Source organism: Clavelina lepadiformis, chromosome 1, assembly GCF_947623445.1.
Source record: "Clavelina lepadiformis chromosome 1, kaClaLepa1.1, whole genome shotgun sequence".
Taxonomy (NCBI): domain Eukaryota; kingdom Metazoa; phylum Chordata; class Ascidiacea; order Aplousobranchia; family Clavelinidae; genus Clavelina; species Clavelina lepadiformis.
In genome coordinates this window covers 12,360,868-12,385,448 of record NC_135240.1, presented here as the reverse complement: position 1 = coordinate 12,385,448, position 24,581 = coordinate 12,360,868, and the positions used below count along the sequence as shown (strand labels likewise).

The following is a 24,581-nucleotide window of genomic DNA, read 5'->3' as shown; positions in this document are numbered from 1 at the left end:
TATCATGGTTGCCCAAGATCGGACAAAAAAGAATTTTTTATTTTGTAAGTCGCTCAATAAATAATAAGAAAATATGTCAAAGCTCTTACGCTTAATTTTAACCAAGGCCATATCCAACATAACCTATAAATATTAGCCAAGGCATATCGTGTTTTTGAGTGAGAGAAGTTTTCCTTCAAGTTATTTAAGTCATTATGGGCGACTTCCCCTATAACGTGACATGTGATAATAAAACGTCCCCAAAAGAAATGATGTTTCTTATAAAATACTCCAGTGACAATATTTTCTGGTCACTTCAGGAATTTAACTGCAAACAATTCCTTATAAACGCTCCGGCAATATATGGGTTATCAGGTGGTAGAGGTAAAAGAAAAGCCCTGTAATATATTAAATCTGTTTTCATATTAATAAATCTTTGCCGAAGTTAATCCTAAAAAATTCCCTGAGGTTTTCTATAAACAAATTTCCCAAACTGTCTCAAGATTTCAGGAAAAAAACACGTTCTCAGATCAATTGGTTGGAAAGCGTTTCAAACAATCCGCTCTTGTTTCCGGCTTCTTATTGGCCATTTCATTTTAATAGGTCGGTAAAGTTGAAACATCCATTATATATCACAGCGTATAATAATAATTAGCACCATCCATAACAAAGCACAGTATAAAAATCAAAAACGTCAAACAAGACTTGAACGGAACATTCCACTAGCCCCGAAAGTGGCGGGCTGCTTATTACGTTCGACTAAAGCTTTGATAGCTACCAAAGATACGCATTTCTCTGTTAGAGGTTCATCCAGCGATATCCAGACAAATCTCATAATCGGTATAGTACTGTGATTGTGTACGGCAATGATTGGCCAAGTGCGGTGGCAACAACGGAACAGTGGGTGTGGTAATTAGTACGCACTTCGCACCTGACTTACACCATATTGTAACTGATGATTTGGTGGGACGAAAACTTAAGGCATTCCAAATAAAAGCTGCGTTTAACAAGACGTGAAAAAAATTTCTAATGTTTTAATAAGGATCGCTATTTAAAGGACATGATAGCGCTAAAAATTAATGGAAACATGATTATTCGGGATACGGTCAGAAACAAAAAAAAGTCAGATGAAATTTCAAAAGTACGACTGATGATGTCAAGCGAATTGGTGTGCTTTAGGCTACACTATTGTTCAAAACATCATCAACACGAGTTACGTAACATTTCAGTGTTAAATAATGCCGAGCGTGGTACGGTTCGCTCAAAAATTGCCGAAAAAGGTTGGTGCAAAAAATAAAAGTATAGTTATGGAACACAAATTGTTTTTTTTAGTTATGGATCAACGGAAAAATACAACACTGATAAGTAACGCTTGTACCATAGCAACAAAGATAGGAAAAAATATGTGAGGTGGATGATGGTTAAATGGTGACGGCAAATGAGCTTTCTTGGGCCTGCAACTAGATATGAAATTATGGACATGCAAATGCTTTTGATCGGTGTAATTTCATTCTGTAAAAGAATATAAACCTTGAGCCAGAAACTTTACATCTGACGGGACGCTCTCTGGATGCAGTTCAAGCTTTAGTGGAACATTCTATACTGTTTTGAATGCAATAAAATATGTACTGAACGACCTGGTCACAGAGATAATGTGCAGCGAGCGACTTGGCAATACTACTTTGGCATGCTCCAAACTCCACACGAAATACAACGTATATAAATAAGTAAACTTTTGAAGTTACGACTTTCAGCGTTGCTTCTTAATCGAAAATTCGCTGAGTCAATTGTGAGCAGATGATGGGACTTTACTTCCAGCAAAAAGTAAGGAACTTTGTAGAACGCGGAGCAAGTTTACAAGAGTCATCAACTTTTTGGTTCGGCGTGGGGACGAGGTCCTTCCAAAAAATAGGTCATCATTTCACCTTTGCCCTTGACTTTTACTCGACCTCTCGGAACAAGGTCAAAATCCTTATCCTTTAACAACTTGTACATCTCCTCAGTCACCTGGGAAAAAAGAACAGCAAAGTATAGTATCGATGCATAAAAATCTCCGTCAGTAAATCAAAGTGTGTTTCTGCATTGAAGAAAGTACACAAAATGACGGACTAAAATTAATCTTCAACCTACAGGCTGTGATTGGGTGAGGGTGATATCTACCACGCTATAGCTCATGTGTTTTAGCACAATGAAGGTAATATTTTGCATAAGTATAGAATCAGCAGAAAAAAATATTCTCCACAGAAAAAAAGTTTGTGCATTCCACAAATGTCACAAATAAACCGGTTTAAATGTCGAACGACAAAGACAAATATTTTGATTAAATTTGTTTCGTTTTTACCTGTATTTTATCATCGAGACCGGTGCTGTCCATTCGGCTCGCGACATTCACAGTGTTGCCCCAAATGTCATACTGAGGTTTCCTAGTGCCAATAACGCCAGCCACTACTGGACCGATATTAAGACCTGCCAAAATTGCACAAAAAATCGATTACCTGAGATATATTTTCATGTGAAGCAATTATAAATTACATTACCATCGATTGTATCCGTATTCCGTTTACTTCTTACTTTCACTGTTATTTATTTCAATTAAATATTATTATCGTCACAAACCTATTCTAAAGCTGAAGTTATTAAACGAGTGTTTGTTGACATATGCAAGTTGATCTTGGAGCCGCATGGAAAATGTTGCCAACGCTGTAATATGGGTCATATTCTCAGCGTCATACGTAGAATCGTTGAGTCCAGAAGCTACCATGTAGGTACTTCCGATGGTCTTGATCTTTTCCAGCTGGTGGAATTGATCTTCAATGATAATCTGCGTAAAGAGATATAATCATTCAATAACACAAAGTTTAAATGATTAAAAACAGTATTTTGAAAACCTGAGTGCATTAATATTCTTCACTATGCCTATTCACTATTATTTTGCCTTAATAAAATCAAATTAAATCAAAACAACATCAAGTGACTAAAACAATATTTGGAGAATATCAGTAGAGAGCAAAGTTATGGTATCATCAAAATATCATTCTTATCTACTATTAGTTTGCAATAACCCTTCTTACATTGTCGAAGTCGGCGATGATTTCATTGAGCAAACGAAGACATTCCACTCCTTCGTTGTTGCTTTCAAGTTCGACGTAGAATTCTGAGAAATTGGTGATTGTCGCAAACATGACCGCAACGCAATCGCATGGCTGACAGTAGAGCTCCTCATCGTTTCTGAGAAGGAAAGAAAAAGATGAAGATAGAGTTGTTACAAAATCTCCTTCAACGTCAGAGAAGTGCGAAATGAAGTTGATCTTAAATCAAAAAATATAAAGTAGTTGCCAGTTAAGTCTACCGGAGAAACACGTTTTCAATAATGCTAAGTGGTTAGGGAATTACTGCCAAAAACGTGTCGCACAAAGCGAAAATTTGACGCTAATTATGACTTACGTGGTAGCAATCGTGACGCTACAAGGTGAATACAAGGTTTCACGCGGACGACAACAAAGGCTCAGTGAAAGCGTGCTCAGCGTGTATTTTGTAACAAGGAATACCATGAGTTAATCAAACCTAACCTAACATATATAGTTGACGTATTCATTCTGGTGAAGGCAGATGCTGTTATACAGCTCATTGAGCTCAGGCGTTGCTGTTGGATGTTGGCGCGAGCCTATAGTGCGGTACGGGCAATCGCCATAAGAATATAAACGCATCAATAGTATATGACAGTTGAACTGTGATATTTTTTATGCTGAAAATAACATCAACTGCAATTAATCGTCTACATATTGAGCCGTTTTTCATGCAAAACGCTCAGTTCCGTTGCACTACTACCATACTAGATTCAAACGCCAGTTATCAAGCATGTTGATTTCACATTGTGGCATCACAATCATCGCCACCTATGTGATAATTAGCAAAAAATTTGCCATATATTTCCAGCAGCTTTTACTACGGCTTCATCTGCTTAACCGCTAACATATTATTGAAAAATTATTTCTACAGTATCTATGTAAGATCAACTTCATTTTAGATTTAGATTTGACCACAAGAAAGCTTACAATGATCAAGGATACTTGTAGATGCTTAAACTCACTTGTCTTTATCCAGAAAGTATTTTGCAACATCCACAGGCAGGATGTTATGGAGGAGCTTGCGATTGTATCCCTGCTTGTTTTGCATCTCTTCTCTTTCCTCTGCGGCCTCCCGATTCCAGCGGAAGTCCATGCGAGCAGTTTGCTCAACCTGCTGCCCTTGGAGGAACACGGCAGCGACAAAGAGCAAGAGGATAAACGGAGTCATAATCTTAAGTGGGACGTACCATGTAACATCATCGCTGTAAAACCAAACATAACCGTGGCCTTAAACGTATATGTCGTATATTTACACCTGTGACACGGAGATGGCTAATAACAGTAAGAACGATTTAAAAATAATCAACGCTGTTCAGAACAGCGTAGCGATAATATACCTTGAGCAACTTACCCAAAAGTGGCTTGATTTAGCAGGTCAGCATTGTCGTACAAACTTGGCACATAGAAAAACATAAGACATATGTAGACGACAGACTGCAGGAAAAGCACAAGAAGTTTGACCGGACCCGAAGTCCCTCGAAACTGGGCACATGCCAGCATGGACAGCACGAGGCAGTAGGTGAAATACTAAAAAATAAACAATAGTAGCTGGACGAGCATTGCTTTCGAAAATATACGAAAGATTATAGGGCGTGGGGTAGCGCACAATAATTACATCAACGATTGGTGGAATCATAGGTCAAAAGATAAAAATGCACCACGGGATGCATAGAAATACTAATGCATCAAAACGCACATCTAAAGCACCTGCCCATCATTTTAATAGCTTATTTTCATCGAACAATATAACAAATTTCGACAATTAATTAACAATTTCCTTTTTTGCACGTCTATTGCGAACATGTCGATAATAAAAATAGTAACAACCCTCGCATCACACACAAGCAGGACAAGTATGAATAATAATGTTGCATATGACCTCGCTTTACGTTTGCAAGGATGTTAATTAAATAAGCCCACGTGTTGAAAGCAGTGATCAGAATATACGCCAGCACACTGTGACGTCAACAGAACCCAATATTTACCAATAACTAAACAGGCCTCAAATATAGTCTTATAGCTCATACATGTTTAATCGTGGAAAAATCATACGAAAAGCTTTCGGGCGAACATAAAACGCTTCACAGATGACTATGGAACGCCAACGCCGCAAAAATAGCAAAGTGTTAATTGGAATGGGAACTTTGCAAATTATGTTTTGTTTTCATAATTTGATTGGAAGGTTTTCAAACGTAATTTTATAGATTCAAATCACGAAACAACAAGCCAAACGTCAAAACCGGCATTCAAACGGGCTTTTCTGTGATTGCTGTTGCACGATTCATATGCCAATTATCAAAATGGTTTGGCAACATTTACAATTACACCACAGTTTTATAAACTTGATTTTTTAAATCAAACCACGACATTTCAAGTCAGATATAACAACTGCAAAGCAAACTGGCTGTTGGCAAGTTACAATGCCTAATGGCAAATGGTATTTTCTTTAATCGGATTGCAGTTTTGTTAATCACATGTCGGTTTTTTGAATCATGTAACTTATACCATGAATTATAAAATGGCCAAATGATTGGAAATTAGTCTTCGTGAATTAAAAATGGGCGAACCAATTTGCAAAATACATACGTGATTAAACAAACATGCATTCCTAAAAGCACTAAATGATTCTATAAAAGTACGTATGAATCACATAACGTCTTCATGAATTGCCAAGTATAGATGGATCGGCAAATGTATAGATGATTTGCCAAAAGTGCATGAATCGCCAAATGTACATGATTCGGTAAATGCATGCATGAATCGCCAAATGTACATGATTCGGTAAATGCATGCATGAATCGCCAAATGTACATGATTCGACAAATGTATGCGTGAATCGCCAAATGTACGTGATTCGACAAATGAATGCGTGAATCGCCAAATGTACGTGAATCGATAAATGTATGCGTGAATCGCCAAATGTACGTGATTCGATGAATGTATGCGTGAATCGCCAAATGTACGTGAATCGACAAATGTATGGATGGTTCGTTGTTAGAGTGCGCCGCGCCAAGTGTGCAAAAATGTCTCTATTGGGGAAAAAATGTCTCTCTTGGGGATACCAAGAAGAAAAAGGGATTTTGAGAGAAGACAAAGTTTTCTGAATAGCCTATGTTTCGGGCAGGCCGAAAGTTACCGTGTACCGTCAGTGCAAAATACTTTGCGATCAGCAATAAGCGTAAGCTTAGTTTTGTTCGCAATGAAGAATGGGATGTTTCTTTAGAAGTTATTTCAACACTACACGCGCTAGGTTATGTTCTATTTGAAATGTGATTATTAAGCCGGGCCAGTACTGCAGTGCTGTGGTATTCCTTTCCATTCAGGTCTGCAATTCTGACTGCAAAATGAAATTAACCCAACCAACCTCATGTGCTGCTTAATAAAACGCTAAAAGGCGCTCTTGAAAGACTAGCCTGAATAGGATATACCAGCCTACCACAGCACTGCAGTACTGGCCCGGCTTAATAATCACTAGGGCAACCAGTTTTTTGACCTAAAATTTGCAAATTTTGACCTAAAAAGTTTAAATTTTCATCTCATTTTGAAAAACGCTATACTGATAGTCTCTACACGGTCTACAGCAACTTTCTAATCTAAAGCTGCATTTAAAAATGACAAAATGCTTTTCTAGTGTTGACTTTTTTTTCGTTTCTGCGTATTAAGATTGACAACTTGCAGTTTCAAATGCAATGACGTCACATCGTGACGCCACCAAACGCGCTGAAAAGCCTTCCCTCTCTTTGTGGCTTGGGTTCTAAGTAAAATTTGCGGGACTGGAATTGTTTGCGGTACAAGAAAAGAGAAAAACGGAAGAATACAATTACAAAATGGTTACAAAATTACAAGTTTAATAGATTTTGACCTAAAAAAAAGACCTAACGAAACAATTTGACCGTATTTTGACCTAACGTAACATTTTGACTTTGTCTCACCTAATAACTTCTATACCACACGTCGTACAAAGCTGAAATTTGTTTTGTGCTTGTTTCATAGCATTCTGAGCAGGTAAAAAAAATTGACCATATTGACTTTTGGTTGCCCTAATAATCACATTTCAAATACAGTCGAATCCGCTTAATTCGGACACCGGATAACCCGGACAAGCGCTTTATTCGGTCAAAATGCTCGGGAACGGAACAAAAGTAAAAATTGAACGTAAAAAACTCCCGTTAATTCGGACAATTCTCCGCTTAATTCGGACACAGGTTCGCAATTCCATCGTTAGGTTATGACACAATAAACAGTACTTCGTTCGTTTTAAGACAAGATTCAATTGCATTATGAGTGATTATGGTGAAACAATGACGACTGATGCGATAACAATCGACAATGAATTCATATAACGCCGTGCCAGCTTCATAGTCGCTTTTACTTCGGTACCATTGCGACCATCTTGTAGAACAGAATGGTACAGAAAAATTTAGATGAAAAAGTGAAATTGCTCACTAAAGTAAACGAAGAAAAAAATGACGACGCTTCCTTGACAGTTCGTCATTTAGCTGCGTTGGTATCAAAACGTACTTTGCAAGATTGGCAGAAAAATGATGCAAATCTGCGTGAACAACGTGAAGAGACTATGCTTCGTGGACGAGGTTTAAAGACAGAGAGGAAGCGGCTCGGAATGTGCGTTTTATGCGTACTCATTTACTCGTACTCTTGTGCGTTTTATGCGATCAGTGCCAATTACTGCAGTATAGCACAGGTGCAATTCATTTATTACGCAACACTGCAGTATTTTAAATGCGTTGTTTGTCTTTACGCATGACCATGAAACGAACAATCGATTTTCCGCTTAATTCGGCCAAAAGTGAGCGGAACCAAAGTGTCCGAATTAAGCGGAGTCGACTGTAGAACATAACCTAACGCGTGTTTTGTTGAAATAACTTCTAAAGAAACATTCCATTCTTCATTGCGAACAAAACTAAGCTTACGCTTATTGCTGATCGCAAAGTATTTTGCACTGACGGTACACGGTAACTTTCGGCCTGCCCGAAACATAGGCTATTCAGAAAACTTTGTCTTCTCTCAAAATCCCTTTTTCTTCTTGGTATCCCCAAGAGAGACATTTTTTCCCCAATAGAGACATTTTTGCACACTTGGCGCGGCGCACTCTAACAACGAACCATCCATACATTTGTCGATTCACGTACATTTGGCGATTCACGCATACATTCATCGAATCACGTACATTTGTCGAATCATGTACATTTGGCGATTCATGCATGCATTTACCGAATCATGTACATTTGGCGATTCATGCATGCATTTACCGAATCATGTACATTTGGCGATTCATGCATGCATTTGTCGAATCATGTACATTTGGCGATTCATGCACTTTTGGCAAATCATCTATACATTTGCCGATCCATCTATACTTGGCAATTCATGAAGACGTTATGTGATTCATACGTACTTTTATAGAATCATTTAGTGCTTTTAGGAATGCATGTTTGTTTAATCACGTATGTATTTTGCAAATTGGTTCGCCCATTTTTAATTCACGAAGACTAATTTCCAATCATTTGGCCATTTTATAATTCATGGTATAAGTTACATGATTCAAAAAACCGACATGTGATTAACAAAACTGCAATCCGATTAAAGAAAATACCATTTGCCATTAGGCATTGTAACTTGCCAACAGCCAGTTTGCTTTGCAGTTGTTATATCTGACTTGAAATGTCGTGGTTTGATTTAAAAAATCAAGTTTATAAAACTGTGGTGTAATTGTAAATGTTGCCAAACCATTTTGATAATTGCCATATGAATCGTGCAACAGCAATCACAGAAAAGACCGTTTGATTGCCGGCTTTGGCGTTTGGCTTGTTGTTTCGTGATTTGAATCTATAAAATTACGTTTCAAAACCTTCCAATCAAATTATGAAAACAAAACATAATTTGCAAAGTTCCCATTCAATTTAACATTTTGCTATTTTTGCGGCGTTGGCGTTCCATAGATGACGGTAAAATTTTAGAAAACCTCAAAGCGTACCTGCGGAAAATGGCAGGTCGGCGCTTCATTGCACACAGTAGAAGTCTGGTTCAGTAAAGTGATGCCTAAAAAATCCGACACATTTTGCGGTTGGGTGCTGGCATTTGGATCGAGCGCCTTTGCACAGCTTATGTAGAGCTTCGTGGACCCGAAGAAAATCTGACAAAACATTTTTTTATTGTAGGTGATTTTCAAATAAATACTTGATTGCAATTTTAACTTACACGTTGCGAAGAGAAACGTTGTAAGAGACAAAGATAAGCAGGAAAACCACGTACATAGTAAACACAACCGCATATAAGTGATAAGTTTAACTCGAGCAACGTTTACAATCGTTTATTAAACCGAACACAAAACATCTGCCATTCATCATTGGGGATTTCATTGTACTTATCTAAATAGAGCGTACCATGTTTCCAAATGCGGCAGCTGATAGAAGGACGATAATACCGACAGACATACTGGATACCAAACGTGAGTTTAACTTGGTTTTGTCCATTCGACGGACTCTCTGCAGGAAAAAATGACTTAAACAACGCAAATACTTACTCAAACTTTGCCGGAAGGGTACTGCGTGTTAAGAAAATTAAAAATAACACCGGAAGTTGTGCAACGCATAATGTGCACATCCTACAACACACAGACACTACTACTGTATATCATACCACAGGCACAATGCAAGTACCTTGTAGCACAAAGTAGCGATGAGGGTTGGAGGCAAAATGAGACCGGCAGTCAAGCAAAACACAATCAACATTTCCAGTTTGCTGAAGAATAATGTCGACATTATATCCATAAAATTTCATCTTTACAAATTGTTTTACTCTGGCAAACGACACAACTTCCATACGTTATGATATATTACAATACATCCGTATGATGTAATTGTATTTGGTTGAGGGAAGGAGAATCCCAATGCAGCTTCTGATGTTATTAGCGCAGTAAGGCAGTAAGTAAGGCTATAAACACAATCACATTTGAAAATAATGTCAATGTAGTACGTACAAGCTGATCACAAGCACTTGGATTATAACAACGTGTACAAAGATGAACAAGGCAAATCCCGTGTAGAGATGCAGGTAATGGTCGTGTTGTTGAGAGTACTGAAAACAACAACTACTGTAAGAATGCGGGTGTAAAATTCAAATTCAAAGTTTCAAAAATTTCAGTTATCGCTGTAACAAGGATTATAAAGGATGTCACACATACCGCCTGTTTCGTTGCTTTGTCTTTGAACGAAGTCTTAAATCGACTAAAATGGTTTAACCTGTCCAGATCTGAACACTGGGCGTCGATTGCTCGGTTTAGGAAGTCGTACACTTCTCCATCTGTTGGATTTCCGTTGCTGTCCATCAGCAGGTCATGTGACAGGTGTCTATCAGAAAAAGATTACTTGTCGGTTTCTATGTCACGTCATGTGTCTGTCCACCTTACCATAATGTACGTCACGGACACATAATTACGCACAGATCACGCTGAATACGCAACACATGTACAATAGGCTGTAACAGTTATGACAGCTATAGCATGGTGCCCAGGCCTTACTTGGAGTTGTCAGCAAAGCCCATTATTTTCATCCCCTTGTCGGTTTTGTTTTTGCCAAAATTCCTTCGGTGATTGTGCGTCGTTACCGTGGAAACCACAGGTTGTCCAGGAAGATTTGAGTTATTTACGGCAGGAATTGCTAGAACCTTGATCAGTCGAAAATGTGTTAGACTTTTTCACCAGTGCACACCAATGTATTATCTACTTTCTACTCTATACGCCGTGCCGAGAATATTGTGGTGTATGTCAAGACAACAATTACGAAAAGTTTTGTATTTAAAACAATGCAAAGTTTACAATGCGGCATGTACGTTTGGTGCTTCCAGCTCTACGTGCAAGCAGGGCTCGATTTAAGTTTATTAGACAGAGAGGATTTATCACATTAGTGGGATGTTGGTTGAGGTGACGTGCTATGAACTACTATGACAAAGCACTGACGCGCAGTACAGCTTAACGACATTAAAAACATAATATTCGCGTAAACAACGAGTCAGACCGACGTTGAGAGGACAAATGCTTTCATAGGCAGCGCTTTACCTCTATGATATAATTTTTGAGAAGTTTAGTCATTATGAGCAACGATATTTGATATTTCAATGATCTCTCAAGAACTGTGCTAAGTATTTCTCAATTAGTTTGTGATAGTTTAAAAAGTTATTTTCCTCCAAAATACATCTTACTTCCCACCTTGGGCTTTTGTTTTTGCTTGACGATGAGGTAGGTCTCTATACTATGCTCCTTTAGGTAATTGTTTCTTTCATGTCCGTATCCGGGTTCGACTTCGTAATCGTCGTGTAGACATTTCCATGTTGCTTCTGTTATGTGAATGCGCCTGTAAAAATAGGGGTAAGTTAAACAAACCAGGCGTTTCTCAGACAATAAATCTCACAGATTTCGGGAGTAAATACGTGGGGGAGCATTACATGCCAAATTCAAGTCGAAAACATTGCCGTATTGACGTTACGGCAACGTCCGGCGCACGTTCATATTTCTAAAAGTAGATTTAACAAACAACAACCGACTTTACATCAACACTCTCTATGCCAATGTAAACAAGATGATGCGACCGCAAGTCAGGCCAAGAACTATATTTAATTCTGCGGTAACAATCTACCCAGCTTTCCCGCCGGCCTCCATTTGATTAGCTAAGGTCACGTCATTGCTCCAGACGTCGAACTGCCACTTTTTCAATCCCAGTACACCGCAGTGAACCCTCCCCGTGTGAATTCCCACGCGCATGTTCAGTTCCGGAATGCCGGTGACCTCACGAACCAGCCTGCATTTTATAGAAGAGCGTAGGATTAAGAAAATCAATTAGCAGTAAGGTAATGAAATGCTCATTATGAGGTAACGATAACAAGACAGGTTAGATGGGCAGAACACAAAAGCAGATAATTTGCTGTTCAACTTCAACAATACCATCGTGCCGTGCCAAGTCCGTTTCAGATCGATAATAATGTAAATGAATTCATTTCAAGTGGTAGGTATGGCAAACAAAAGAGGGATAAAATCAAATTTCTTGTTCCTAAACATTGCATAACTCACGATATGGTGTCGATCATGTCGAGACCCATTTGCACGCAAGCCTGGGCATGGTCGGATCTTGGTTCGGGAAGTCCAGAAACGCAGTAATAGCAATCCCCGAGTATCTTTATGCGCAAACAGTTGTTATCCTGTAATGAGCGAAACTTATAAAATCTAAAGTGCTTTGGTTACTTGTAAAAATAGAAAGTGGCAATAAACGGAGCGCAGTAAAGAATCTAGACTGTAAAAATTGCTCCATAAAACCTCAAAAACGCCAAAAAAAGTAAACACAAAACTTTACTGCCTACATGAGTACGAAAAAAGCTTTCGGACCACCAGTGGCTCCATAGAGGTTTTACTTACAGCAGCCAGTTTGTCAAATCTGGTAAATAGCTGGTGTAAAGTGCGAACAAGAAACTGCGCCTTGCATTGCGACGCCAACTTCGTGAAACCTTCTATATCGGCGAATAAGATACTAGCAAAATACAAACAGGTGAATTAGGCTGTTGTTATTGGCAGCGGGCCATCTACACGATTCGATTTTATTGGCTATACAAAAACGGTGTTGTACTTGCTTTCAGCGAAGAACAACACAGGACGCACTTATCGATCCCACTGGTGAAAGTCATTCGGTAATGACTTTAAAAGGGGATCGGTTTCTGTCTAAATGCTAATCTACCCGTCTATTTTGCTACAATAACATCACGAAAATCCCCATGCACGTATAGGACTGCAAAACGCCATGAAAAAAGATAGTTGTAAATAACTTACCTTACATCGTTATACCGCTGTATGTAAATTTTGTGGAATTGTTGATCAGCACGCTTGCCTTGATCGATGTCGCCCTTCACTTCCATGGCAACGTGACGAGGTAAAACCGACAGAAGCAGTTTCTCCTAAACCACAACAAAAATGGTGCTATTTGATGCGTTGGAGGTCACTAGAGTAGCGAAAAACTCAATCAAAGTAAAATTGTACCAGTACCTGTCTCTGATTTTGCTTCAGCAAGTTGAGCCGAGCTTGTATGCACTTCCGCGTTTCGGTGAATGCTTTCCGTTGCGCCATCTCCGATGTGATACGGATACAGATACCAACCACGTTGGTGCATATAAAAAGCAGACAGTCCGCAGCTACCTGAACCGGAAGAAAACAAATGTTGTAAGACGGGGAAAGGTTCAACTTTTATTATGGTTTATTTTATTAGTTTGCTCAAAAATGGTACTACATTCAAATTGACCAGCCGGCTTTGAATAATGGATGAGATCTTTATTGCTGGCAAACACGATAACACATAATCGCGAAGCCGCTCCCTATTCCTCGTTGAAAATGCAGATCTTTCAGCTATTGATACACGACTTCAATTCGTTCGTGACGTAGGAATTCATTGCGAAATAAAATAACTAAAACGTAATCACACTCGTTAAATCACGAGTAGACGTCATTAACAAAATTCAAAACTACGCAAGACAAATTTCGTGCCGGTGAGCTTCGTTGTCTATATGCTTGGATAACCCACAAAAAAAACTGTCACAATGTGGGCAGTGTGACGTGAATCAATTTGCCTAAAACCGAAATATATTTATAAAGAAAAATTTCAATTGAAGACCAATACGTGGGCTTTATAGGCAAAAGGAATGTGAACTCAACTCCCATGTGCCCCATACGTCAATGATTCAGCTTCACATTCAGCCACTGATGGTAGAATGTGCTGGGCAATCGTGGTCGGTGATCGTTTAATTGAAATGGATGAGTCACAAAGGAAAATCAAACGGTGCACGGTCAACTACTTGTTATGTCTGGAAGAAAGGCAAAGACAATCTTATGCGAGGCGAGTCCGGATAGCAATCAGCTTTATGATTCTTTAACTACTTAAGCATGTGATGCAAGGTCCCAAGTGGTCGGCTTTAATAAAAACAAATGCGTGAACGGGTGCGCGGTAAACCTGCGCCAGTGTGTCCCAAGAAGGCTTTACAGCGGTTAACCCACCAAAACTAATACGTATTTGTTTATTTAGACTAATTTGTTTAGCTAATGCAGAATGCCTTTTAAGCAAAATAAACTGAAGCAGTAATGGTTTGCAATATCAAAGGATCGAGCGGTAGCATATGGCATATGCAATACAACGCCTAATAGACCCACCTCGTTGGCATAATTAAGCTTGTCTGGGTTCACCACGTAGGACACAATAAGGTGAATGATGGAGAGAAGAACACACGAAAGGGCAACCACGATGACCGGGAGAGGCATCATTGTGTATACGACGTAAACAAAAAATAATGTCAACCAGATCGTGTAACTTGAACTGAAAAAACATATGTATCTTGTTACAGGTTAAGTCTGTATAGGCCAATTACTTACGGATTCGTGCTTAGATGTGTTAGTTTTCAGACTTTAGCCGGTAATATTATTGGATATACTGTAGTGTATACCACCGAATCAAAGCCTCAAAGTAAAAGCGCGTAGATTATTTTCCTTTAAAATACAGTACATGTCGTACAAGTTTCAAAAATTGGTGTTATAAGTAACGGTAATACCCACAGTGATGTGATGTTTGCCGGGCAGTTGTATTCAGTCGATAGTTACACATTTATGTGCAAGCTTGTGTAGACACAAACAATGGTTTATGCATGAACCGCCAACACGATGTGCCAACAAACGAGTATAGAGTAGCCAAATCATATCCATAGGCGGGGGCGTATAAGTTATTATTATACGAAACTTTTCTACGCGTAAGAATGCTGTTCCGTGTAATTGGTACGTTTAATTTAATCGGTACGGCGAGGAGTTGTGTTGTCCATTCCTTTGCTCCTTAAACCGTCTATTAAAGACAGTCAAGCATTTCAATTTGTCAATGAACTACGCCTTTATTTCACTTATCACACAACGAATATATGAGCAAATATGCTCAGAACTATTTTGTAACTTTTCTGAGCTCATCACCTGCTAACGTTCCGAGAGCGAGCACGAAATACGTGCATGAGCTTAATTTTGGGTTAAAAATCACAATAACAACCAGACACCTGTACACGAATGCACAGCAGCCAAGATGACGAAATACTTAAGGTGTCTTCCCTTCTAAATATAGGCCAGCAGCTATTGATGTTTAGTGGCTAAACAAGATTATCACCAGCTTCGATCTATTTTCTACTCCACTCAATTCAAGTTTAAAGAATAATTGCGAACCTCAAAACCGTCTCAACGTAATAACCACAGGTGTCGGCGAAGGTTGCTTACCTGTTAGGTTCCACAAGCACGACTGTGGCCAAATCTATTGCAGCCACAACAACCAGAATGATGTAGGCTAATGCCAATAAAGCATGTTGCGATAAAGGATTCAGCAAAAATATTATCTGAAAACACGCAAAATTAGTAGAAATTTCATAGCAACAGCATTGAAACATTCACAAATCCTATACAAAAGTTACTTGAAGTGTAGATCCTACATTTTGAGTTAAGGCGTTTTCACGTTTACTAGATTTTACAGAACAAAATATAAGAATTAAAGTAGGCACAGTACAACCATTTTGAATCAATACTTAATAGAATTTTAAATTTACCTGCAAAATAACACAGAGACAAAATAAAACAAGTAAAACAACGCCATATTCGATCTTATCCCACCTGCCCGTTCCATATTGAAAACCTTCAAGATGAGACAAGGGTTAAAAATAACCTCTGGGCTAGCAATATAGTTTATATACGAACTACATTAAGTCAAAATGGGCAATGAATACATTTGTGAATATAAAACAGTCCAAACCCAACATACCGAGTAAAATCAAGCATAATAGGATGAGTAACCAGAGCAATATGCTTAGCATGCTCAAGTATGATCTGAAGAAATAACGTTGATACAAGCGCTCGAAACTAGACGAGTCGAATTGGACGCCGGTCAGCAGTTTGTGCAATAGATTCGAGCATGAAAACCTGCGATAAAAAGTAAACAATGTAACTTAAGGAAACCGCTGGAAACAGTGGCAGTTTCCTGTCAACGTTGGAAACTGCGCGGTTTTAATGTGATACCAATCGTATCCAAGCATTTTTGCAACATTATTTCCTGATTTGTCATTATCCTCATTACTCATCAGTCATACGAAAAAATTCAACCATTTGATGTATGATTGGCGCACAATAACGCAATACACAGCTGGTGTGACGTAAGGCTATTCCCGTGCAAAACGACTTACGAGGTACCTAAGATGAAACGAGTGTGTCCTCTTCAAAACACACTACGTACTGTTCAATCGGTAATATTAAGAGAAAACAAGAAGAACACAAGAAAACAGTAGGGTAATACAAACAAGACGTTAGATGTCCTTAATCATTTTAACAGCAAAGCATCTGTATGCCGGGAGTGCGAACTAAAAAAAACCTTCTCAAAAGCAAAGATAAGCTCTCTATTCGCCGCTCGCGTTTGGTCAGTGCGGCAAGAATCAGCCATTCACCTTTCAAAAACACAGGATCATGATTCTGTTATTAGTTTGTAATAGACTCCCGTCTACCTGATATGGCAAGATACATTCGAACGTCATTGGTAAAAAAAAAAGAAATGAGAGTTCAGAAATTGAGGTATTCCGGCATCACCTTGATGGAAGCAGGAAAACCTGCCCTACCAGCAGGAGGAAAGAACGTCAACACAACAGCGACTTAAAACACGAAGATGACAAGATATACCGGCGGCACGATCCAAACAGTAATTCATATAACAAATTTTATGGACACTTAGATTAAAACGTTAAGCTCGGAGATGCGTTTGTTTTTTCCCGCAAACAGCGATACTTGATTTTATTATATAAAGTTCAATATAACCCCAAAAGACGTGTTTAACCGCAAACAAGTCGCAGCTACAACCTGCAAAATAACCAAGATAGGAAACGTTTTTTGGTGTTAAAGAGCCATGTCATATGGCGACAATGGCGGTAACTGTTCGTTCTGGTTACAGACGTATTGTTATAACAGTATTTATAACCTGTGGTTTAATTCATCGTAATCGTTTAGGAGTACTTTTTTACTGTTAAATCGGATTATAATCGGATTATAAACCACATCACAAATATACAGGTAAACTTGAAAAAATTCCCTATAAGCTGGGTGATATATATTTAAACAAACACAGTATATCATTAACTAGCAAAGTCTACATACAGAGCAAAAGCAAACATAATTAAATGCTTCACACATATTGATGATGGTCGTCGATGAACTTACCACTGACAACATCTTCCACATTCATGTTTGTCTTGTTTGTGGTGTTCACTAGCCGTGGTTATTTTGCCGTTTTCTGGAGCTCGCGTGATCGGGGTGTAAGTCCGGGTCGAGATGTCGCCTTCCCCATCATACCTGTGCCTTATCGTAAAATTGCCTTTTCTTGTTGGAATATTTGGCGAACTGGTTGCTGAAGCATTGTCAGGTGTGGCCGCTTTCATAGGAGACATGACAGTATGGGCGTGGATACTTTTCTGATTATTATTGCTCATTACTGTGGTGGTGTAATTGGTTAACTGTAGGGATGAAGCTAAAAAATAACACGTGACGCTTAAGCAGTTTAAGATTGCGGAAACGCGTCAGCAGACCGAATAAAACCAATAAAAATCTTCACTATCAAAAAGAAACAAAAATCATTTCTTTGAAAATCTTACGTGGGCACTAGGCAATACACTACTGAATTTTTAAAAGCGCTCACATCACGTAAAATGTTGTTATTCCAATGCCTTTAGAAGCACCAGATAACTACAAAAATGCTCACAAAAATCATTAAAATGTAATTACTAAAATATGTTTAGTTGTAATAACGTAAGTTGGATAAAACCAAGCAACTTACAGCTTCCCCTGTTATGGTTGTTCTTCAAAAACTTGGGTCGAAGTCGCCGAAGAATTCTGTCTCTCAATGGTGAAGCAGTCGGGGAATTCATGGTCTCTGCCAAATTCAAGTTATATGTCAGCATGAATGACGCTATTGGCCGTTTTGGTAGTTGTTTTATAGTAACCTCAAATGAACTGTAGCTTAAACAGTCCATTATGAGTAGAGTATAATAGGGAAATTTTTACGGTATAACAAACAGAAAAGAATAAATATTACACAAGTGACAGTATTGTTTAGAAAAAGTAATGTGTTTATTAGCAATATCAACGTTAATGTATGCCAATTACTGAGTTGCTATGTGAAGAGTAAATATGTTGTTCTCAACAACAAACAACCTTTCATTTTGCAATTTCCCAACTGAGAAGATTCTGGGGCATCATTAGATGTCATGTCTGTGAAAGTGACTCCACCATGAAGAAGACCTAAATCAAAAGGATGAATTGTTAAAAACTAATACATCTTAATTCAAATATACCAAGAATTTAGCAAAACTGGAAAGATAAAGATAGTCAGTACAAAATACCACCATTTACACTTTTACAGTACACATAAATTTTAAAAAAAATTGTAGAAATGGTCAAAAAATACATTAGACGACTAGTCCTTACAGCTTAAGAAGTTAACTGAAATCCAGAAAACAGTCATGAAAAATATATATAGCATTTATGCTTTATTAATAAAATACATAGAGTAAAAGAAGTTATACAGCATTTTTTTTAAGTCAAGAAATGAAGTATACACAGTACTTTATTAACAACTCTGCTTTCATTATACTGATTGCAACATTTTGGTATGCTAAATCAAATTCAGTCCTATGAAAAAATACCTACTGAAGAAAACATAAATAAACTCAATCAAATGACAACAATTATTTCAAAACAATGTCTCATTGGTTGTTGTTCAAAATTGAAATTATGTCGCTGTTATACATAGTTTGAAAAATTTTATCTATGCACCTACACTCAAGAAATTTTTTTTCAAAAATAATAATTATATACATACATATATCACCAGACATCTGCTCATTCACCACAGTTTGAAATATTTTGGACTTCTTTTTAAGAATTATATGTTACAGCAGTTCTATTCACAACACATGCCACATAAACGCAAGACAAAAAAGTAATTATTAAGTCATTAAGTTTTCTTACCATTGCCCAGGTTTGGGAATCAACAATACCAGCTTGACATATGCCTTCAAAAGGAGTCTCAAATATAAATTTCAGATACTAACAAGCAGTTACAGATAAGTGATTCTTGCATTAAACAATACTCAACCTCACAAAAAACTGCAAAAAGGTAATTGACTTCGAAGGACAAAAACACAACGTGCACAACATACAACATTTAAATAATTATAAACCTGTTTTGTGTTGATTACTTAGCTATGATGATTTATTCTCCAAAGTATCTTTTAGAGCATAAGCAAATCTAGAAAAATGCATATAACGTCATATTCAGTAAATATTAGCACACGGGCAACAAAAGTTCTCAAAAAATAATGCAATTTTATTTTCTTAATGAAAGTTCAACATGCTGGGTATCTATGCGATAATCAGCTAATATTTTGCCTGTGGCTGGGATTATTGAAGTAATGAGGCATATGAAGCTACAACGGTCCATGACTTTTAACCTTTGAAAAATAATCACTATTCGTTTGAGAACACCTCAATTAAAAACATCAATTAACTTGTCCAGAATTTATTTTTCTAAATTAAGTTTCTATCAAACTAGATATGTATAACAATCGAAAACCCAGTAACCTGTACAGTCATACAAGCAACTGATTTAAAACTAAAGCCTAGCTAATAACACTGCAAATTTCACAAACTTAGGCTACTGCAGTATGTCTAACTGGCCCTTAATCTTGCAGAACACAATGTGACTCATGTGCTCACTTGTGAAGTAGTCTATCATGAATGATGACGATTACCTTCAGGTCTGACTTGCAAAACAATGTCTGAGTGTGTAAGAATTAGAAAGTAAAATTCGATGAGACAGAAACTTCCCATTTGCTTGAATAACTTAAAATAAGATTCAATGAGACAGTAGTCTAGAAAGTAGGCTTTAATATTAGCTGACAGGTCTGACCTCTCACACTAATTAAAGGCCATGTTAAAAATAAACTTTACATATCTATATTAACTACATACAGGGTGGTTAGGCGGTATTAATAACATTGTAAGACTGATGGACTGCTATACGTATTTTGATATCAATATAATTTTACTCATACAGACTTACAAAACTTGGCATGGATTTCATCCCTTTCCTTAATGCTGAATTGGAGCCTTTAATAAGCAAAATATATGACTATGCACTACTGCAGTCAACGTGAAAAATAATAAACCTAAAACTTCAACTTTTCCACAAACTCATAACTGCAGGTGAGGTTGAAGCACACAAAACTTGAGCTTCGATACTGATATAATCCAGAGCAAAGAGAAAGCTCCTTACAGCCTTGCTGTCATTTAAACAAAATGAAACTTTAAGCGATAAAAAACACACTGACTTTTAACATATCTATTTGGCAAAGCTTAGCGGTCTTTGATTCAAAAAACTCTGAAGCTTTATCTTCAATCACCAACAACCACCGTAGGGCATTCTATCAAGCTAATTGCACTGAAAGGACTAGCATATCTATACAAATTTAAACATGTCGCTATCATCACCCTGTATTCTATTTATAAACACAGTATCAGGAAAGTGTGACACAGCACTAAGCACAAACAATTACTGTAGGGTTGAAATTATGACAGTCTGTTGCATGAACTGGAACAAACCATGATTCAATCAAGATAAATCAGGGCAATTTTTAGAGAAATTACAGCAGAGAAATTACAGCTGATGCCAGAATTCACAAAGTATTTCAAAACTGTAAGTATGGTAAGCAATGGCGCCAAAGTCTGAGCAAGCGTTCTTTTTCATACTAAGTTACATATCGTCATGTAGACAAGAACAAATTAACTAAGCAAGGAAAAAAAGCAAGTGACTGCAATACGGCCAAAAAAGACAGAGTAAAAAACCAGCGACTTAGCATGAATCTTTAATTTGAAGCTGTTAAATTATTTGCTAAATACTAGGTTTTCTAATGTGGTGCAAGAGAGAAAGAAATACCATATATGATCACAACGTAGAAGCGTTGACTGACCGCATAGATCATGATTATTACTAAAAATATCAAATAATACAAATGACACATGATCTAAAATAGAAAATAATTCAAAATATTAGAGCAAATACAAAAGTATCATTTCGATAGTTATATCAAAATATAAAATAAAATGAAATAAACACTATAAACATCTGCCAATCAACCTTCATAAACTTATCACTTCCTGATTTTTTTTTGCTACTTAAGAAAGTAGTACAGTAATCTATACTAACTCTCTGAATAGCAGCAGGTTACTATGCTTAAAAGCACCTGTTTATGGATTTGTATCAACCTAAACCTTCTGTTTTGAAGTCAATGAAGTGAGCAATATCACACGAACTTCGTTCTTTAGAGAATACATGTCAAAACTGAGGTACAATTAGTCGAAGTGGAATTAGGAAGCTGGTACAAATATCCGGCCAAGTAACCAATACGATAGCTCCAACCCTACATTTAACCTCTATTTCAGCTGAATTCGATCATCACCTAATTACAAGACGCACCTTTAATTCTAACCTGCCTTATGGTTATCACCAGTGCACGACCATAATCATTTTCACCACACCTGCCTGAAGTCTCAAAATGTGCACACACACACACACACACACAATAAAAAACTCAAAAAATTGATTTACCTTAATAAACTCTACTATATTTATCACATGCTTTTTATCAAGTGTATTGTTATAATACATATCGACGAACTTATTTTCTAAAGTATCATTCATGAGGTGTTCACTGAAAAATTCTAAAATTTCTGTTTACAACCTCAGCACACATAGATACCACAGTACACAAAGAGACATAGATTTTTGTGAGTACCACTGTCCATATCCAACTGTAGTCTAGGGAGAAGTTAATGTGCTCAAACAAGAATAAAATTTCTAGCTTCTACCCTGGTGAATGAATAACGTGGGCAGACAAACATTTGCAACACATAACAATGCGTCAGTAAAACAATGAAACCTTGCTCAGTACCTCATCATATTCCGTTATCCTAGGAAAAGTACGGAAGTACCATAAAAACATTTTATGACATCGTAATTAAATGAATTTATACACTAAACAAACATATAATACCGAATGTCAGCATAAAATTTATTGGTGTCACCATCACACAGTAAATGAATGTTACTAGCAAACTGAACAGTTAATACTGATAGAACTAAAAGTAAATTATAAGTTTTTACCGGCCAAAGCTTAAACATTATTGATGCATGCAGAAGGCATTTACTGGTAACTTCTTCTGGAAAAGCATCATACCGTATGTAATAATTTTAAACTACAGAAAACATGCAACTGGGTTGCTTTGGGCAATAAGATGCATAAGCAACACAATAATTTAAGCATTCAAATTATACGGTGATCATATCCTACATGTATCCTAATATATATAAATTCATACAACGTATATTCTTAAGTACATTGTAAAATGCTTTCATGGGTTAACAATTAATTATCAGACACCAACTATGCAAATATGCTTAACTTACAACAAAAAGATGGTTATTTCAAAAAAAATTGACAACTTTTGATAATGAGGGTTTTACAATCCGAAAATGTGAAAAAAAGGAAATTAATAGCAAGACATAAATCAAGAGTAAATCTTTTGGGCCTATACCGATTTCTCAATAAAGATTTATTTATTCTTAAACAATGCTCGTCTCACCTTTAGACTCTTCATAGTGGGTATAAGTTTTTTCTTTGATGCTTGACATTGCGGTTACTTCTGATCCAGGCTAAAATTAACTGCTGTGGAAAATAGCTTCCTGCAACCAGTTCATCGTCCAATTGTACTTGCTATGATCATGATTTCCGGTGATGGGAAATGCATTTAATATTTATGTTTAATTTATCTTAAAAATCATGTGCCCTACACCTGTACAGTACAAATACTGTGTTGTGATACATTATCAGCTTTACATAATTAACAAGCTAATACATAAAAGCCTTACACACCCTTAACCATGTAGCCGGTATAGTAAGAAAGAAGGGCTGATAACAGTACGAAACGATTGACGGCAAAAAGCTTAGCATTTTAATGTGAAAGGCATGTTATTTGAGTTATAACATAGTATTTTATGCTAGATAGTGAACAGAGAACATCCACCTTTGGGATTAAAATCCAACCTCCTAAAGGTGTTGGAAAATCAATATAAATCTGTGCTTCTGTCCTTCATAAAGGCCGATACAAACACAAGTGGTAACACCTACAACACAAACAAAAGCTAGAAATCAACTATAAGACCACAGTCATAAGTCATTCACTGGAAGCTGACACCTCAAACACAAGCGGGAATGACATGACTTTTAGGCGAATTTTAACAGTGAAACAGGTCCTATTTATTTTAAGCTGCAATAAAACCTGCTGAAATATAGGTTGATGCAGACGAGAAATATCTCTTTACCGTTTGTTATTGAGAAACTTTCTGAACTTCTGAGAAATTTTATTTTTGAATGTTGCACTGAACGTAAACAAAAATAAGTTCGACTATTACATACACACTGACCGCAAAACCACTGAACATGAGACGTTTCCTTTGTTGCTAAAAAGTACCTCGTTTTCAATTTAAGATAAATTAGTAAATACGATTCCTTCGTCGACGTAAGTACTTTTCCTCGGTAGGTTCAGAACGTAATGTGCGAAGGCATTTTCGGATACTGTATACACTTCAAGCAGGCGTTTAGCAAATCTCCAATTTAATTTGTTAATACTTAGTGTTAAGTGTTCACTATTTTTCCCCGGTTCCAAGTTTACCTTATTTGGACGTTAAAACAACAAAGCAACGCAAGTCTAACCTATGACTATCTTCTAACCTAGATAAAGTTTTTATTTAACCCAAGTACTTAAAATTAACTGTTTACACATCTGTTCTCTAAACGTAAGCGTTTACCTCTTACAAGGCTGCATCACCTAATCTCACCATAAAATAGTCGCTTTCTTCGTTAGTTCACTGTCGAGTATTACAATTGGAAATAAGGTTATATATCTCTACCTTTTACTTCAGAAACAATTTCTGAGAAAATAGATAAGTAAACATAAACTACGAAACTTTAGTATGTGCATTGTTGAATATGCCAGAATCCGGTTCGAAACAATTTTAATTTTGTGTATTAAGCAATATCTGCTTCGGAAGGTCTCGATATTTGCTTAAAACGTAAACAATTTAATCTTTTCGTGTTTTAAAGAAATTTTTAATTTTGTACCTTCGAGTAAGTAAACAATTCTCGAGGTTCAATACAACACACCTATAAAAATTGTTGAGAGTTCAGTGCGTATAATATGGCTATGTGGCATGAATACTTTTAGATTTTTCCACACTTCTTTTAATGTAAATTAGTTTTTCTCAGATCATCATCTCCGGTGGTTATCAGAAAAATAATTGCAATGTG

General features: G+C 37.0%; 1 protein-coding gene and 1 long non-coding RNA gene across 3 annotated transcripts in view; both read right to left on the bottom strand.

The window, feature by feature from the left end:
* Positions 1-542: 542 nt before the first annotated feature.
* Positions 543-23,060, bottom strand: LOC143444113 (adenylate cyclase type 5-like). 2 transcript variants are annotated; one of them, XM_076946838.1, is made up of 26 exons: positions 22,858-23,060; positions 18,370-18,456; positions 17,993-18,088; positions 17,380-17,686; positions 15,941-16,098; positions 15,729-15,814; positions 15,406-15,521; positions 14,311-14,473; positions 13,156-13,305; positions 12,943-13,067; positions 12,535-12,646; positions 12,193-12,320; positions 11,762-11,923; positions 11,335-11,479; positions 10,648-10,793; positions 10,312-10,477; positions 10,108-10,205; positions 9,788-9,869; positions 9,512-9,613; positions 9,103-9,261; positions 4,459-4,634; positions 4,070-4,309; positions 3,051-3,207; positions 2,596-2,800; positions 2,321-2,445; positions 543-1,986 (listed from the first exon to the last, which is right to left on the bottom strand). In XM_076946838.1, the coding sequence occupies exons 1-26, from the start codon at positions 22,904-22,906 to the stop codon at positions 1,846-1,848; spliced, it is 3,681 nt and encodes a 1,226-aa protein (XP_076802953.1). In that variant the 5' UTR covers positions 22,907-23,060; the 3' UTR covers positions 543-1,845. The 2 variants fall into 2 exon arrangements, with proteins under 2 accessions (XP_076802953.1, XP_076809937.1); XM_076953822.1 differs by lacking the exon at positions 22,858-23,060 and adding an exon at positions 19,186-19,370.
* Positions 22,933-24,581, bottom strand: part of LOC143460607 (uncharacterized) — a 14,205-nt gene continuing 12,556 nt past the window's right edge. The window contains exon 3 of the long non-coding RNA XR_013119272.1: positions 22,933-23,067. This is a non-coding gene — a long non-coding RNA (uncharacterized LOC143460607). The remainder of the gene's footprint in view (positions 23,068-24,581) is intronic.